The sequence below is a fragment of the Mytilus trossulus genome, chromosome 6 (assembly GCF_036588685.1).
Source record: "Mytilus trossulus isolate FHL-02 chromosome 6, PNRI_Mtr1.1.1.hap1, whole genome shotgun sequence".
Classification (NCBI taxonomy): Eukaryota; Metazoa; Mollusca; class Bivalvia; order Mytilida; family Mytilidae; genus Mytilus; species Mytilus trossulus.
The window spans coordinates 56246082-56265881 of record NC_086378.1 but is presented as its reverse complement, the minus strand read 5'-3'; the positions used below and the strand labels follow the sequence as shown (position 1 = coordinate 56265881).

The following is a 19800-nucleotide window of genomic DNA, read 5'->3' as shown; positions in this document are numbered from 1 at the left end:
TAAAATTGCTAAAAGTGGCGCATTATCTCCCGTTTCGTTAAAACCTTCATTCCTTATATTTCATATTTTTGTTATAAGAATAAAAATTAAAGGAAGTATGAGCAGTGGCGAAGCAAAGGACTGAAATATGTGTGTGTGTTTTGGGATGGAAAAGGGGAGGGGCAGAAACAAGAAATGCATAATACACTTCTAGAATTGCCGAGAGGACTGGTCCTGTTACACTTATTTTTCATCTTTTTCACGTTATACTAGTATTGATACATTATTTATACATTATGTGATAGACTTTGTCTTTTCTGCAATGACAATTTTATAGAGACAGAACAACATTTTTTAATAGACTGTAATTTTTATTCAGATATAAGAGAAGAACTTTTTAATTATATTAATGTTTTGAATAACACTTTTAATGTTTTAACTCTGATGAGAAATTTGATTTTATTATGAACTGTGATCATGCTCAGGTTTTATTAGCCAAGACATTACATCTTATGTTTAAACGTAGGAAGATTAATTTGTAAATTTTTAATCACTATTGATTGTATAAAGTTAATGAACTTAAATGAGTTTTTTTAATAATTTTTAGTATCATGAAAAGTTTTATTATTTAAATATTTCTTTTATATTATAGTATATATTTTTTAGTTTGAAAAGGATGAAAGTGTCTCATATGTCTTAAAGGCAGGGATCTAATATTGTTTTAAAGATTTTTTTTATATTGTATATGATGATGTATATTGGATCGTGACACTATAATAAACTATTTACTTACTTACTTACTTACTTACTTACTAGTATTTTTAGAATTTTACAAAATAAAAAATAAAATAAAATATAATGTATATATTTTAGACTATATATTTCATTTAAAATACCACCTCCTTTGTCTCGTGGTAGCGCATTCGTCTCGAATGCAGGAGGTCCTTGGTTCGAACCCTGACCGTGTCAAACCAAAGACTTTATAATTAACATTTGCTGCTTCTCCACTAAGCACGTGGTATTTAGGAGTAAGAGCAAAGACTTCCCTTTTTGAATATTCCTAGGAGTTCGGTATTTTTGTTATTTATCATTTCCTTTAATAATTACATCCACGAATAAAGGTTCTTTGAAAGTTACAGACATCATGCTAAAGTTACAGACATCCCTATCGGTAGAAGGAAAAAAGTTACGGACAAGTTGTTTTCAAGTTACGGACATCATAAGTGTCTTGGAAAATCGTGCTGTAATCGTTTGTTTTATAGTATTTAACCACTTTTTACATTACAGAGTTTCCCTAAAAGATTGATATAACTTTTTAATTACTGAATATTTCTTTTGTATTTATGGTATTGTAATTATATAGGAGTAAAGTAACCGAAGTCAGGCGGCGCCATCTTTGGCTGTGGGTAACTTAAGTTACCCACAGCCGTTTAAGCACAGTGAATGTGGCATAGATCTTCTTAATACCATTAAAGTCAATGAGGCTATCAGTTTTTACAAATACTAATAAATTGCAATTAACACCAATTAAAAGACTGAACAAAATAAAAAAACACATATACCGTAAAAAAAACCCCAACACTTGAGATTGATAGATCAACGGAGCAGACAGCTGCCCTGGTGTCATCAAAACGAGCCATGCTATGCAGGTACCATGCACAATAGCGTGACGTTATCAATCGTTGTAAGGGTTGCATGGTGCTGTTTGATAACGTACGAAGCCGGGCCGATTCTTAGCAGTCAAAGGTGAAGCGTGTTCCAATGTTATGCCAGGCAGTCAAAGGGTTAACCTCATGATAGATAAATAATGAAACAGATGACTAATAAATAACTGATTTCCATTGGATATCGTTCTCAGGTTTACAAATCGACAGTTAAATAGTTTTTATGTGAAAAATTTGCAGACACATCTTCCTGCTTTTGTCCAATTATAACAAAAAAGGTGCATAATTATATTTACCATTCGTTGCCCTTTTACGATACAAAAATGTACGTAATCCATGAAAACAAAACACTTTCGACTGAGTTTAGTACGATTTTTATTTTGTTAAGTTGTATGTATATACTTTTTAAAACTAATATAGCTCCTTCCTAATATTGCCCTTTGGTTGTTAAATCATGGAATCTTTCCAATTCACAAACCTGTTTATTTACTTTTTAATATTTATCCCTTATAATTTTTTGGTGTTTGCTTTCAGGTATCAAATATCAATTTATTTGTTCATTGTGTGTTAATTTGCGTTTTTTGATTGAGTTAAGCCTTCAAATTGATATTTTATAGTCAGTCTTTCTAGGTTGTGATGTTATACTATTGTTTAAAAAAACAGTGGTATCACTAAAACGTTTGATCTCGCTGCAAATGTTTGCGCCTGTCCTAAGTCAGGAATCTGATGTACAGTAGTTGTCGTCTGTATATGTAGTTCATACGTATTTCTCGTTTCTCTTTTTTATATAGATTAGACCGTTGGTTTTACCATTTGAATAGTTTACTTAGTAAAATATTGCTTGCTGTTCGGTGGGATGAGTCAAGGCTCCGTGTTGAAGGACGTACCTTGACCTTTAATGGTTTACTTTTATGAATAATTACTTGGATGGAGAGTTGTCTTATTGGCACTCAAACCACATCTTCCTTTATCTATATATAAGTTATTGAACTGATTTTGTGTTTATCAAATGATAAAAATGACCTTTATCGATAAGCAACAATGACTTTTATTAATAATCCTCATATTTCTGAGCATTTGTTTAATGTACTTGTTACATCAGTATCAAATAAAGACGACAAAGATTTATGCTTACAATAATCATCATGTATTTGTTTAAAGACTTAAAAGAAGTATTTTGGCACTAACTTGTATTTTTTAGTAATTGGCCGTTCAAATATAAACAAAAATGTAGATAATTCGATTACTGTCTAACGATTAAACTTGATTTGCATGTGGTTTCCTGTTATGATAAAATAATCGAACACTTTATCAAATAATTGTTAAATTCAATAATCATCATGAAGATTTTTTTCTCTGATAGAAATAATAGATGTAAGCTTAACTTAAAACACTTATGATATTTGAAGAATAAAAAAAAAAGATAAATAATAAAATATAAACAGTGGTAATCGTTTCTTGATTTTACATTTGTGACAAATTAACAAATTTCTGTCAAAGTGCATATATAATGCATGACTTTATGCATAATAGCAATAATTCATACGTATATTCTTGCCTCCCTCTATAGATGGGTAGCTTCCGGCCCAGCTGTTTGCGTTACCTGCATCATCTTCGTCGTCTGTCCTTATATATTCATTGCGGACATTCATTCCTTTCACCTGCTGACAAGTGTTTGATTTTCTCACAAGATAGAACGGTTTAGATGTGGGAAGTTCTATTGCTATATTAGTTGGTCCATCAGATCTGGGAATGAATTAAATTATATCAATATGACAAAACAATATGAACAATTTCGGTCTTTGACACAAAGTGTTGTTGACTAATAGTAAATTAATTTTAGCTATTTATAAGTCAACTTTTAGTTTCGTTGACTTATTATAAGTTTATCTTTTAGTTCGTTGACTAATTATAAGTCAACTAGTTTTTGTATAAGTATATGTTTATCTTTAAGCTTTGTTTGCTAATTATAATTTTAACTTAAAGCTTCGGTTGCTTATTTTCACTTAACTTGTAGCTTCCTTGACAAATTATAAGTTTAACTTTTAGCTTCTTTGACTAATTATGAGTTTAACTCTTAGCTTTAATGACAATTTTAAGTCAACTTGAAGATCATTGACTAATTATAAGTTAACTTGTAATTTCGTTGACTAATTATAAGCTATTTATAATTATACATTTTACCTGCAGCAGTATTGTATCAATGTGTTCCTTCCATATGCTCCGTCCGGCAAGGTTCCACCTAAACTATTATAACTGCCAGAATCATCCTCATCATCCCAATAAACATGTCCGTTTGCAAATCCTAAATATTGTTAAAAAAAATATATAATGGTTTATTCATATACAGTATGTCAGTAAGTTTTATACCATGGAAACTTTTTGCGAACATCTTATTTCTATGTTATTGAAAACCTGTTTACGTTTGAGATAAATAGTTATCAAAAGTACCAGGATTATAAACTTTTGCAATCAGTGAATGTACGAGAGAGAGAGAGAGAGGGAAACAATTTAGTATATAGTGAACAGGTTCATTGAAATTTTAAATAATGTGTTTGAATATAGAACTCCCGAGGGAACCCCAGCTGGTTAATGTAACTCAATCCGAGTGTGCTACGTATTTTGAACCTGTATATACCTCAGGAATAGATTATCGTAGCTGTATTTGGCAACACTTTCAAGAATTTTGGTCCTAATTGTCTTCAACTTCGTTCTTTATTTGGGCTTTTTAACTTTTTTAGATTCGAGCGTCACTGATGAGTCTTTTGTAGACGTAACGGCGACTTGCGTAGTTGCAAAATGGAAACCTGGTATCTATGATAAGTATATTTATTTCCCTGGTTGTTTATTAAATTTTTAATACGTCATTGTTTTTCGGAGTGAAAACCCTTAAGTGTTACAAAGTAATTTCAGACATTATATTTTTATGTGTTTGTAACAATATCAAAACAATATGTTGGAGCTATTTGGCAAAACCGTTGTTTGCGGAGCAAGTTTCAAAACTACAGATATGGCTGTCAAATAAATTATGAACGTTAAAACTTAAAATTTAAGACCCCCCCCCCCAAAAAAAAATAACCCCCAAAAACAAAAATGACTGACAAACCTTTTGGACACGATCCTCCTTTTCTTAGTATACAGTACGTTCCTTTTGGCCATGGTAGTAATTCCCATTTGGTCCAATCTATAACCTTCTCCTCGCGAATTTTTGAACAGTAATATGTTTTTGTGTTCTTGGTAAATCCACCTGCAATGATCAACAGAAAAAAAGAGATTAATATGGTAAAACAGTGCATTTCGGAAAGTGTCCGTTGCATTGTTGTATTCGTAATAACTTAAAAAGTCCTTCCCACCAAGCTGCTAACAGTTAATTTAATATTCTTTGTCTACGAAATTAAGTAAGCCAAAATTGACACAAGTAAAACAAAGATGGAAGCCTTATTTATTTGGAAAAAGAAAGACGAAAGATACCAAATAAAGGCAACAGTAGTATACCGCTGTTCAAAGTGCATAAATCGATTGAGAAAAAAAACAAATCCCGGTTACAAACTAAAACTGAGGGAAACACATCAAATATAAGAGGAGAACTATTACACAACAGAAACACAACACTAAAATATAACACACAGAGAAAAGAACTATAATATAACAATGGCCATTTTCCTAACCTGGTACAGGACATTTTAAGAAAAAAATTGGTGGGTTGAACTCACAAGTAAAACATGTACCAACAATGTCATGGCTTAATCGTAGAAGACAAAATGACAAACAAAGGTATACAAAAAACAACATGATGAACTAAAGACTGAGAAACTTGAACGTTAAAAGGATGAATGTATATGTCTAAGGTAAGAGGGTATACAAGAAACAAATGTTACAAATTCTGACTAAAATTTTAGAAAGTAACATTGTTTAATTTTCAAGTAATGTTGCATACTATAATTTCAGGATAACTATTAAGTTTTTTTTTATAAGATCAATATCTTGAATCAGTATATGATTACCGTAAAAATGATGACCACTGGATACCGAGTTTATGTTGCCTTTGTCATCTTCGTTGTCCTGTAATCGCCATCCTTCAACCCATCCGGATGGACAGCCTGATTTAGGTTTTACCAAAGTATATTTTCCCCTCGGCCACGATACTACAATAAACAATTAATTGGTATATTATTCTGTCATAAGAAAAAAACCCATATTAAGTATTCATTTATAATGACTAGCATATCATAAACACTATAGGGATTAATGACACTCTTTCATTCGACAGTATGAACCATGTTTTTTTTTGTATAGAATCATCTTGCATGTACAAAGTAAAGAATATGACAATTTTTATCCTTTCAATTGAAGTGTTTGCGCTTTTGTTTTTGGCTTTTGATTACGGACTTTCCGTTTTGAAATTTCCTCGGAGTTCGGCATTGTCGTTAGTTTACTTTTAAACTTTTACATGAAATGGAATTCAAATTGGCACATCAACCACTACCTCACCTGTATCTATCATGTATATTAACAATGACTGAAACACGTTAACCAACACCATTACATTTGTTTAGGAAAAAAATTAATACATTTATAAAAATAGTTATTTTCGAACCTGAAATAAAAGTGTTTTTACCTGCATAAACACAAGCAACCACGTAGAACAAAGTCACGATAGTCTGCATCATTGTTTACTGTCAACTTTTATGAAAAAGTAACAGAATATTATTTTTAAATAAAACACACTTGTTATTTATAGTTAACACTTTCGAACCGGATAGGTGCAAACCTTCCCGTTAAAGGCGCATGTCTCATTTTGTTAGCAAGTAAGCTTGAGTTTAAACTGGTATTATCCAAAATAATGAGGACAAGAGACAATCATGATGATATCAAAAACAGAGACATTATAAGCGAGCGTCTTATAAAACATATTATCCTTTAAATATCAGATCTCCTAATCTAATTAAAAAAGTGTCAAATTTGTCACTAACGTCAGATATTTTATATGCAATTAAAAATAAACATCCCAGTAGAACCCAGAGCTACCATCTGAAATTAACAAAGAATAATACTAAGAAAACGTAAAAATATGGAAAAGGAAATGTACCAAGTTGTACTTTAAAATAAAAATATCTATCTATCTTTATAAGTTCTATATTTATAACACTTCACTTGCTTATCAGTTGATGAATTGTTTTATTACTTTATCATATGTTTAGTAGTAAATACAGTAGTTTTGCATATGTGATAAATAGCCTGCTGTTGAATCCATATCGGGCAACTTTGATGCGCACCCTTTATCGCATACCCTTTATCACACCCATACCCTTTATCGCACCCCTACCCTTTATCACACCCCTACTTTTTTTTTTTTTTTTTTTTTACATAAAGTCAGTTTTATTTTTTTTGGGCTCAAGAAAAAATTTCCTCAAAATAGGTCATTTTTTTAATGACGTCATTGTTTTGTATGTGACGTCACGAACGTCAAGTTCTTTATATTGTATGTGACGTCACGAACGTCAAGTTTTCATATTTTTTGGCACACTAAATGCAACTATATAATAATAAACAATTTTTTTTTTTAAAACAGCAGCACGCAAATTGTGAGGTAACTATGGTGCTTCGAATAATTGAGCAGTTCTTTTAGGCCTTTGAAACAAGTAGAACTTAAGGTAACCAAGTGCTATGGATCAGAAAACAGTTCATAAAATATTATACTCTTCTGTTGAAATATATGATTAAGCGTATAATACATGGCAAAATCCGTATCACATGCCGTATCACCCTCGACCAATATCATCCCTCGGGCCTAAAGGCCCTTGGGCTGATATTGATGTCTCGGGATGATACGACATATGATACGGATTTTGCCATGTATTATTCTCTATATTATACAATACTGTATCAAAAAAAATTGTCGTTTTCTCGTAAACAACTGAGCTTAAAACACAATTTATACTTATGAAACAGACTTGTAATCTTATATCGTATCTGTTTGATTACAAAAATGACGATCTTAACATAAATATTGATAGAAATAAATACTTCATAGCAATGCTTTTTACAAAATACCATGTCATTTGATATCTAATCAAATATAAATGAAACGAAATGCACTTCCTTACACGCTATCTAAATAAACAGCAGTACATGACCGTAGCCGTGGGTTTTGAATAAAATGATACTGGTTCATTGTTCGTTGTGTGATGCGATATCGATTTCTAATAATATCATTCATATCTCCTTTCATTCTATTGAACACTTGACAAAATCAAAATAACACTTATGTATACATAAAATAATGTACAAAGCGGCACAACTCAATAATCCTTTTCTAAAGTTAAACCATTGTGGTGATGTCAGCCTATTCATTTACCGTGGATTCTTTTTCTAGAATCAACGCTTCCTTAATCCGTCGCTGAAATGGACTCACCATTTTATATTCTTTTGTTACCTTTGTGTGCCTAATTACATTAAGGTTGAATTGGCCAATTTACTGATTTCTGTTCAGTAATGCAATTATTTTAAAAACTTACCTTTAATTTTTGTAATTTCTATATGCCTGCACTGGGAGTCGAACTCGTCCATGAATTCTCTTAAGTGTCACTTACATCAATATATCGACGAAACCTCTCGGCTTCCAATTGGTTACGATTTAATTGTCTAATATATATATTTAAATGAATATTTGATATACATCGGTACAACGGACACACATGGATTGCACCTTTATATATACAATAATAGGCAATCGTATAGTATGGGTTGGTAGCCGCGAGGTTTCATGGTTATGCTCAATGGGTTAGACCTTGTCGGCTTAGGTTCGAATCCTGGTTTTGTTTTTGTTGTTGTTCCTATTCTCTAGTTTTCCTGTTTTGTTTCTTGTTTTTTTCAAGTTATTGTGGAAATGTTTCGTGTTTGGTCGTTTATAATCGGATCATTGTTAGCTATTCCACATGTTTCAAACGAAAATGTTTTCAAGTGTCCATTTTTGTTTTATTAATCAATAAAGTATGATTTTATCTGTGTATTCGCAAATTCTTAAGCTAGAAAATCATGATGTGTCTAGAATAAGACATCTTGTTAAAAATTACGGATACATGCTTTATATATATGCTCTATATATATGTTTCTTGTCAAGTTGTTGTTCACGGCTTTGACACATTCCTCATTTTCATTCTCAATTTTTTTAGAAAGAAAATCAAAAATGTTTCATTTTATCAAAACAAATAATTTGCAGATTGCTGATAAATAAAAATCTTTAAGGGCAGATGTCTTGTGTAAAACAGGTATTTGTGTTATTTTAACCATTTAAAATTGAAATTTATAATTTATTGTAATGCACCGTTTGTCACGATCACATGGTCATTTAAACTCACTTACAATACATTCTAATTAAGAATAGGCTTTAATTTTGAAAAGACATTATCACAATAGTTTAAGTTATAGATACAATATGGATAAGCGTTGATTCATGAAAAACAAACCATTCGCCCTGCGGGCTCATGGTTTCTTTTTCAAGAATCAACGCTTATCCATTGTATCTATATCACATAATATCTTTCATGCAGGCACCTACTTTAAACGTAATGAATGGAACATTTTGGTTTGCACTATATTATTCAGTTTGAGTAAAATTATTTACGTTAGAACTAAAAGAGTATAAAATATATGGACAATTTTTAATATTTCAACTACTCTGTCATTTGTAAATTGAACTAATATGATAAATACTGCCTTTACAATACAAACATATTAACCCGGCAAATACAGAATAACTCGACCAACAATGATGTTTGTATCGTATTGGCCGAGTTTAAACTTGGCCAATACAGGATTTTGAACGCCTCTCGTTTAGGTCGAAAGTCATGATTAAAACACCTTGCTCAACTTTAAAATATCGTTTGTTAGACGCTGTATTATTTGCATTGTTTACACCAAGTTTAGTGTGAACAATATTTCAGGTTGAAGACGGTCCCATTGATTACACTTTAAAAGGTAGGTTGTACACTATTCATTTATTTCAGGTTTGGGCAACGAGTCTGTAGATTATCAGAACGCTCATTTCTTGTCGACCTCTATGCTACTTTTTTTTCTGGTATACATTTGCATTTTCAGAACAATGAAGAGTACGCACTGTTTGCATACTAGGGGAATAAAAAAAATATATATATCAAAGAAAAGAGCAAACCTGCTGAAAATATTTTAACAGTTTAATGGGTACAAATCGATTTACTGTTTACTTTAACTTCTTGTGTTTTTATAATGTGTCATTTATATTTCTAATCCAACTCATCTTATATATTATTATGAATTGTTGTATGAAGACCTGTAATTGTTCGCATCTTTTTTTCTGTTGTCAGTTGATCTACATTGTATGATTGTCTCATCGGCAGACATATGTAGCTACCCGTTTAATTTAATCTCTCTGTTTATGCATCTCTCATGCAATGTATATCCCTTATGTCGAGCTTTCATTATTTACGTCGTGAAAACGAGGCAAAGTGATCCTAGATTCCGTCATCGCGATCGGTGGTGGCGTCAACATTTCTGTTCAGTTTGTGTTGTTTTTCAAAGTCATTAACCTTCGTGGGATTTAAGAAAATTTTGACAAAAGCTGGTTTATAAATAAGATTTCTGTTTTTTTATTATCAATATCTTTTTCAAACCTTCATCGAATTTTAGTAAATATGGACTGAGAGTTTGGTTTGTGACAAAATGACAGTATCTTGAGAAAACATTTTAAATTATTGATTTTCATTTTTCGTTTTTACTGATAAATGAAAATTTCATGACCAAAAACAGTAACCATACCAAATTCAGAAAATATTTATTTTCATTTTCCCCATTGAACTAATAAATGGACTAAATTGTTTCAGCAATTCACATTCAAATTTAATCTGAGATTTTTTCAGTCAACAATAACTTTGTCAAACCTTCATGGAAATTTTTGAAATTTGGGCTTCTTTATGACCAAATGACAATATCAATAATCAATATGTTAATTCTCATTTTCCAATATTTTACTGATAAAAATATTTAGGTTTGAAGTTAACAAGCAGAACAGTCTGATGTAATAGCCTTTCAGTCGTCAATAACTTTGCCAAAACTTCATTGAATTTATGAAATTTTGACAGCAGCTTAGTTACGACCAAAATACAGTATTCAGATTAAAGTTGTTGAAAATATGTTTATCATTTTTCCTTATTTAACTGATAAATGGACTTAGTTTTGTACAGTTAACATTTAAAGACAGCCTGGGATTAAACATTTTTGACATGCTGAATTTGGTAACTTTTATAGTTTGTTATGAAACTTGGACAGAAACTTTTTAAGCTTCCTAGTTTTTATATTTAGACGATGAAATAGCATTTAATGAAAAAGTTCGATTTTGATTTAAAAGGAAAGGATAATCAAGTATTAATATCATAGAATATTAAAGCAGACTGGACATCAACAACCGCAAAATTCTATCTCCTTTGAGAAAATAGACGTACAGACAAAGGCAATGAACAAATAAGAACACATGATATATATAGCCTGACTTGGTACAGGCACAAAAAGGTGGTGATTACCTGTCTTGGGTGCGCACAAACATCATCCATTTTCATCTAGACGCGTCTCTGACAAAAAATGCTGTAATCGTCACTTTATTTTTTGTTGAGGATACTAATTTTAAAGTTGATTTTTAGAAATGTTGGATGATTGATGCAGCTCTGCAAAATAATTTTGAAGGTTACTAAAACTTACTATTGACTGCATAATGTTTGTTTCTGTTATAATATCTCATTATTTACATTCTAGACCAAAGCATTAAAAATTAGAGGTATCTTATCATTTATGGAAAATCGAATTATTAGTAAATTCACAAAATATGCTAACCGAAAATTGACAATCAAAATTTACATTTAAAACTCTTTAGTAACGGTTACAAGGATGATTCTTTGGAGCCTACACTTCACAAACACTTTACTCATTTGAGTTTAACAAATATTAATTTATGCACCCGTTTTTAGTATTTACGACATTTGTCTTTTGTTTTGTCCTCATCACTTGCTTTGCATTTAATTTGGAAGCAGAATACATAAAACTTTCAGATTTATCGCCTAAAATGAGCATCAAATATCATTTAAGAGATCTTGATTGGAATTCTTAATTTACATCACAGGCACTTGTCTCAGATTGTTCCCCCTATATGCCTTAATAGTATCAGTTATATAGTGTGTTAGTGACTAAATATGATTAAATATGATATATACGGGGTCAGTAAATTCCATATGGGATGAGAGCAAAGCTCGTGACTAATAATATTAAGGTATATAAGAAAAAAATATTCTGAGACAAGTGCCTGTGGTTCACATGCATCTACATCCTTTGGAGTTATTGTTCGTTGTATGATAATTTAAATTAATAGAAGATGTTTATCAAAACATTACATCATGATAAGAATGAAACACCTTAAAATCATTCGAATTGAGAAACGTGTCCCTTATTATATTTATGATGAAATTACTTTTTGTCTTAGTCATCAAATCGGAGCGGTGTAGTAATATAAAGCTATTTTTTAAATTGTCTAAAGAAATACGAGGTCTGTAAATCTGTCAGTCATTCTTTCATTTCTCTTGATAACGTAGTTAGAATGTTTCTTTTTGCACATTACCAGATAAGGAAAGTTTTCATTAAATGAAAAAAGACACTTTTTTGTGTTTCATACGCAGAACATCCTTCGTATGCCTAAAAATCAAGTTAAGTGAGAACAAATATTCTCTTACTCAAACAAGGAAAATTGTATCGCCTAGTCTGATGTTCATTATTTTACAATGCAGTAGGTTCACATATCATAATATTTTAAGATATTTTGTTTTGTTTACCCACTAATTCACAGATATTATCTCTATGTGTTATCTCTGAGTGACACAACATAGCATGGTGAAGGGTCGGAAAATGTAATAAATTGCAGACAAGATTAAGTTCACTTAAGGTAGACTAAAAAAAGAGACATTTAATTAATGAATGATACTAAATGATCCAGTGGTTATCCTATTGAAGATGACATCCATTTCTTTCTAGATTGCCAATTACATTATACAACTAAAGACTATCTCTGTTTAATGTTTTATTTTTACTTTTAAACAAGAAACATTAGACGAGTAAAGAAGTTGCTTGTTGCGCCTGTGTACATCTTTGAAAGTATAAAAATAGTTCGTTATTTTGTGTACATTAAAAAGGAATGACAGATGATTATAAATACATATTAAAATAAAACAGCAGTTTAATTTATGTTTCATTGTTATTTTGGCTGCCATTTGGTAGAAGAAATCAAGTTCACATCGGTGAATAGTCAGTAACTATATTAAATGACAGTTTATAGAACGCAACAGTAGTGAATAACAACCTGTTTATTTAAATTACAAGTACAGAACTGCACTTTTTATTCATGCAATTGTACTTGTATTCATAAATTTTGCGAGTTCAATAAAAAAAATGGAAGTTGTGATTTTTGCACCGATATTTGTGTTACAAATTTTATGTTCAAAACTAATAAAGAGTATAATACAATTATGGTATTTACTTTTATTCGGCAAATGGAATGTTGTATAAAATATAATTGACCTGCAATTGGTCTGATTACTTTTTTGTTGTGAAAACGCCGTTATTGTAAAATTTAAAATTTTTAATGTTGGATGTTATCGAAATTAAATTGGGCGGAAGTAGTTTAAATAATCAATGTTATTTTGGTCAAATATTTCCTAGAATAAAATCATTTCATACACACGACAGCACATTATAGCATCCAATTTTAAAACCAATTGTTAAAATGACTACTATCAAGGGAGCTAATTTTACAAATTCATAACGACAAATTTCCTTGTTTAGTAATTGCATTCTGTTCTAGATACTCGAGAGAAAGATTTACCGATTTTTAAAAGCATTTATCAAAAGAGCGGACGCATTATCAAATTGTCCAATATATATCAAATTCCAATTCCGTAATGAATCTATTTCAATATCTTTTTTTATAAGTGTTAACGATTTGTTTTGATACTTGAACCTATTTCCTTGTTAATTCGTAATCACGTTCCCGTTTCTTAAAAGAGAACGCATTGACGTCAGCAATGCACTTGATTGTTTCCATTGTTTCGGACTTAAATTCAAATATGGAATTGCATCAGCTACTCATCACTGAGTATACATTACGCGTCTGGCGTAAATATAAACTTTCAACCCTGGTATCTATGATGACTTTATTTACAACCACTGGGTCCATGCCACTGATGGTAGAGTTTTAATTCTCCGAGGGTATCACCAGCCCAGTAGTCAGCACCTTTGTGTTGACATTAGTTATCATTGATATGTTCATAACTACAAACTAACTGTTAAAAAAACTTGAAAGTTTTGGAAAATAAGGCCTTTCTTCCTCAGTAATAGATTACCTTAGCTGTATTTGGCAAAATATTTAGGAATGTTTGGTCATCAATGCTCTTCAATATCGTACTTTATTTGGCCTTTAAAAAAAATCATTCGAGCGTCACTGATGAGTCTTTTGTAGACGAAACGCGCGTCTGGCGTAAATATAAACTTTCAATCATGGTATCTATGATAGGTTTATTTACTGACTTTCAAAATCTCAAAATCAATGTTAAGAATAGTAAAACTGTCCAATAACGCTGGACTGAGTTGTAACCTTACCTAACACAGAGATATTGTGATAGAGAGTACACATCTTCCCTAGTAAATATATACTGTAGGTTGTTAAAGATAATAATGGTTTCATCTCTGTGTTATTTGATTGTACAGTTTTGGTAAGTATTTATTGACTTTATGTAGATATAGGAAGATGTGGTGTGAGTGCCAATGAGACAACTCTCCATCCAAATAACAATTTAAAAATTAAACCATTATAGGTTAAAGTACGGCTTTCAACACGAAGCCTTGGCTCACACCGAACAACAAGCTATAAAGGGCCCCAAAATTACTAGTGTTAAACCATTCAAACGGGAAAACCAACGGTCTAATCTATATAAACAAAACGAGAAACGAGAAACACGTATATATTACATAAACAAACGACAACTACTGATTTATGTACATTTTAGGGTCACAACTTTAACCAGCGTTGTAATCTACGCAGGGCTGTTGGATCTAGTCCATATGTCCTTCACATTAAATAATTCAGGTCTCAGTTTAATCAATCTTCAATTACTTGAATGTGCACTCTTGTCTTTTCTAAATGTCCTTAATTCTACCTTTTATGTACTCTTTGTTGCGTAACCTAATTTGAACAGTTCATTTAATGTAAATTATTGGCATACTACATGTATGTTTACTGTTGTGGTTGCTCATTGAAGGTTACATAACCCCCTTTTTACAACATTATACCACTTGACGTTTTGTTTACTCTTCGTGGCCCTTAAATTACTTTATTGTAAGGAAAGGTCACAGCTTCGTACAGCGTTAATTATTTGCGAAGTGTTGTCTTCTGTTTGGTCCTTGATTATACCTTTCAGGTATTTTGCTTTACAAAAAGTAATTTGACAGCTTCCTCCATTGTGAGATACCGGGAAAGTATATCTACTGTTCATGTCCATTTTATTTCATATACAGCTTCACCAGCGTTGACAACCTCGGCAGTTTTGTCTGCAGTTACTCTCTATGTCTTTAAACATATACGTTATTTTCTTTTTAATTCTACACAATCATACACTTTTGGTTTTTCGAGTATTTGACCATTATCATGTCATGAGAATTCTGAAATGGAGGACTGTAATACTGTCGTTAGATTTTTTTTCGTTTCAAGACCACGAGCAAGTCTACAAACTTAACCACTGCATGTCTTCTGTCGGCGACACACACTATGCCACTTAATATAAACATATTTTAACCCGATATTGGATGCCAAAATTTGACATTAAGATGCTATTTTGTGGAAAGTTAACCGTATATCAGTAATGATATATTAATATCTACACGTATATAGGTATCAAGCTGCACTGACCGTCAGGCACTTTAGTAGTGTTATTTACGATATTTACTATCGTTAGTGACTAAGCTACGTCTAACAAATCAACTAACGTTTTGTTTAATTAGGATTACGAGTTTTACAGACAGAATTATATAATCTAGATACAAGTTGTTATAAGCAGATTAACGATGATTTCTGACGACCGAAATCTGCAAAATGTCACGTGTCAATACTGATTATACAATGTAGGTAAGAGCAATTAGTACAATTATAACAGTACTTGGCTAATCGTCTTAATACAGTTACTATGCTTTTATACAGACCCTCAGCATAGACGATATCATGCTCACAAGGCGTTAATGATAGTCATCTTTATAAGCAATGGTTCTGGAAAGACAAACTGGACCCCTGATGTGTTCACTTATCGCAACACTAACATTCGGAGCGGATATTTAGATGGAATAGCGGACCAGTTTATGTTTCCGACCAATCCCTTATAATTGAAAATTGTAATTCCCAACTATTGACAGTTGTATACTAGTATTCTGGCCATTTCCTGTGTTATAATTACAGACAATGTTTAAGGTATTCAATTAAGTATTATCCCTTCACCAGTGTTAAAAAGGAAGATACTGTCAACCTCGCTCAACTTGAAATTCACTTCAAGCATTCCTTGACGGGTTTCTTCTCTCTCCTTTGGTTAAGATATTCCTAATGTTTTACGAGTGTAGAGGATCGGCAAACTAGCATCGCCCTTTTATCGTATCAAATGAGTTATGATTAAATCTTCATCTTAAGAACACTTTGCTAAAAGGGAAAATAGATGTATTTTGTATTATTTGGCAGATTTGGAATGGCCGTTCCATACTTCGATCATTTTTAAAATTTCTGACCACAGAGCCAATTGGCAAAAATATTGATCTAATAACCTGAAATAAAAACAGGTTTGAAAATTAATAAATATAATTTCTGCTGGATCTGCATTATCACTTTTTTAAATTTTATTATGCTGTTTGTTTAGTAAAAAATACCAGAACTCACCTAGACTAATAATGATTGTCTAAACTGTTAGTAAAGAGCTCATTTCACCTACGTAATATTTTAGGTAATGATTTAAACTGATTTTCAATAATTCTAGCATAAATATTCCTATAGGGTTGTCAATTTACATGTTTTCACCTACAGATAATGAAACAAGCTTTGTCATCTTGAATGAAAGTCTAAAATGCGATAGACTAGTGACAAGCTAAATTGATTCAACTATTCATATAGCATTTAATTACCAATTATACCAGTACTATCATATATTCTGGATAAATAATTCTATACAACCTTGATATAAAAGAGTACGATAGGGTAAATTATCGGTGAATGATACTAATATGACTTAGTTCTCAAATAAGCCTATAAAACAGCTTCACTTAAATTTCATCTTTTTTGAAGCATAAACTGTGCAATTTCACTGCATTAGATTCACATTTATACTATTAAATTTAAAAAAGAAGATGTGGTATGATTGACAATAAGACAACTATCCACAAAAGACCAAAATGACAAAAACATTAACAACTATAGGTCACCGTACGGCCTTCAACAATGAGCACAACCCATACCGCATAGTCAGCTATAAAAGGCCCCGATAAGACAACGTAAAACAATTCAAACGAGAAAACTAACGGCCTTATTTATTGAAAAAAAATGAACGAAAAACAAATATGTAACACATAAACAAACGACAACCACTGAATTTACAGGCTCCTGAAATGTCTTGTCAATGATGTCTGAGTCCAAAATATGTGAAGTCCACTTGGAAACTTATTCCAACATTGAAACGCTGATAAGACCAAAAAGAGTCAAAATTAGAACTAACATTGATTAGGAATAAGTGCTACCACGAGAGAGTTACTTTCATCAATTCAAAAAAGTATTAACTTTTTATATTATTTGAGTTTACAGCCACAGTTTTACAACACATACTGGTTTTATAAAATGAATAAATACAATTTCCTCTGCTGCAGCATTATATTGTTTGTGAATAGATTGTATTCGGTTCATTTAAGGAAATGGAAAAACCACTAAAGCTCTCCTGGATCAACTATCGTTTTACATTATCATTTCGGGGCCTTTTATAGCTGACTATGCGGTATGGGCTTTGCTCATTGTTGAAGGCCGTAGGATGACCTATTGTTGAAATTTCTGTGTCATTTTTGGTCTCTTGTGGGCAGTTGTCTCATTTGCAATCATACCCCCATCTTTTTTTTTCATATTGTGGTTTGTAAGTTTGAGGGAGATACAATTCAAAACAATATTGACTTCTTATTATATTTGAGTTTTACAGCAAAATTTATAATCAAATATTGGTTTTGAAATACATAAATACAATTTCTTCAGTATTCATAATGATCATGTTTGTTAGTAGTTTGCATGCTTTTCACGTAGGGAAAAACGACCAGAATTCATCTGACCAACTATTATGGTCTATTAGGTAAAGAGAAAAATGTGTTAACAAAATATCCAAAACAAAAACAAAATAATTACTTGCTTTCTGACTAATCTTCAATTATGTTGGCATAACGAATCTTAATATGGTAGCTTTCATATTTTCATTGACAAATTATGAGACAGGCCTCTGCAACCTTGAATGAAAATCTGAAATGTGCCAGACTAGTTACCATCTAATTGGTCTTCTACTATTGTCATAGGACAAATAATGTATTTGATTACCAGTTTCTATCCTATGTTCTGAATCAACAACTCTAAAATACAACACAGTAAATGTGTTATATTAAAATTTTGTGTTTGGCAATTCATAATTTTTCTGATAATTGTACTGTTATAAAAGAATACAATGAGATACGATATAAGTTAATGATACTACATGTAATAAAGATTCCAAAATTAACGACATAGAACACTATTGCGCTTAATGTATTATTACATGACTATTGTAAATAATATCTAATATGAAGCATTATGTTTCGATTATAAACAAGATTCTACTAACAGCATTATTAACTCATATTTATTGCAGTACAATAATTCTGTGTAAACATATTTTATCAATGTAGATGTAACCATCACCATAAACATGCATGCAATATTTGCCACTGGACACTAAGCAAACAATAGACTAACACATCGATAAAAATAGAACGTTTTTTCCATGCTTTGAAATAATATTGAATGCATTTGATTAATTTACAATAATACGCATAACTGTATAATACTGCAGTAAATATGCCAACTGTCACTATTTGCGGGTCTCCCCCATTGAGGCTTTGAAATTTTAAAATTTTGAAAGAGCAATTTTGTCCAAATTTTAACCAAAACAATAATTTTCACCATTGGTATATGATTTTAAAAGTATAAAGAAGCAAATACAAAACTTTAAAATATATTTGAAGTCCCAATTACAGGTTTTGTAGGACTTTCAGAACAATCCCGCGCATAAAACCAAGATGGGCATTTTGAAATGTTGGCTGGTATGTGTACAATGCACATTATAGTTCATATATTTTACAAATCTGCTGATTTAAATGAAATACAACGTATTTTAGCACATAAAATGAAAACCAACACAAAGAAATTAGACTGGTCGAAATGAATTTTGCAACGCGGTCTTGCAATTTTGGTGGAAACTGAAGTATTTAATAAGGTATTAAAAGGACAATTCACTATTCGAAAATATTTAATTCGCAATGACAAAAAGAGTGAAAAATTGCTTTTAGCGAACATATTTTTTCTTCTTCAAATTTTGAAAATAAATAAATTAAATAACAATTACGAATAGCGAATGTGTTAATTTATTTCTAAAGTATAGAAATTAGTATTATAATAAATTGCGACTATGAGAAAATTGTTTAAAAATACAAATTATAAAAAATATCAAAAATACAATTAAACATTGTATTCAATCAAAAATATCAAAACGTTGTTATTTTTTCAAATTATAAACATTGATATAATAACAACTTTGAAAAAGTATGCTTCTTCTATCGAATGACTTTCAGCACACTTGAAACGGTGGTAATTGCAATAAGTGATACTAATTAACATTGATTAAGATGAAGGTAACATCAGTGTTTTGGGAGGGGGAGCAGACAAAATGGCATTATCTGATCTGTAATTGTGGTTCTTTTGATGTTGAAAATAACAAATTTACTGCTATCTAAAAGACAGAAAGTGAAGATAACTATCAACGTCACTAATGTC

At 31.1% G+C, this 19800-nt stretch overlaps 1 protein-coding gene across 1 annotated transcript; it reads right to left on the bottom strand.

Moving 5' to 3' along the window:
• Positions 1-2774: 2774 nt before the first annotated feature.
• On the bottom strand, positions 2775-6389 carry LOC134721563 (uncharacterized). The gene is made up of 5 exons (XM_063584661.1): positions 6262-6389; positions 5648-5788; positions 4750-4890; positions 3828-3948; positions 2775-3389 (listed from the first exon to the last, which is right to left on the bottom strand). Exons 1-5 carry the CDS (start codon positions 6311-6313, stop codon positions 3164-3166), a joined length of 681 nt encoding a protein of 226 aa, XP_063440731.1. The 5' UTR covers positions 6314-6389; the 3' UTR covers positions 2775-3163.
• Positions 6390-19800: the final 13411 nt, after the last annotated feature.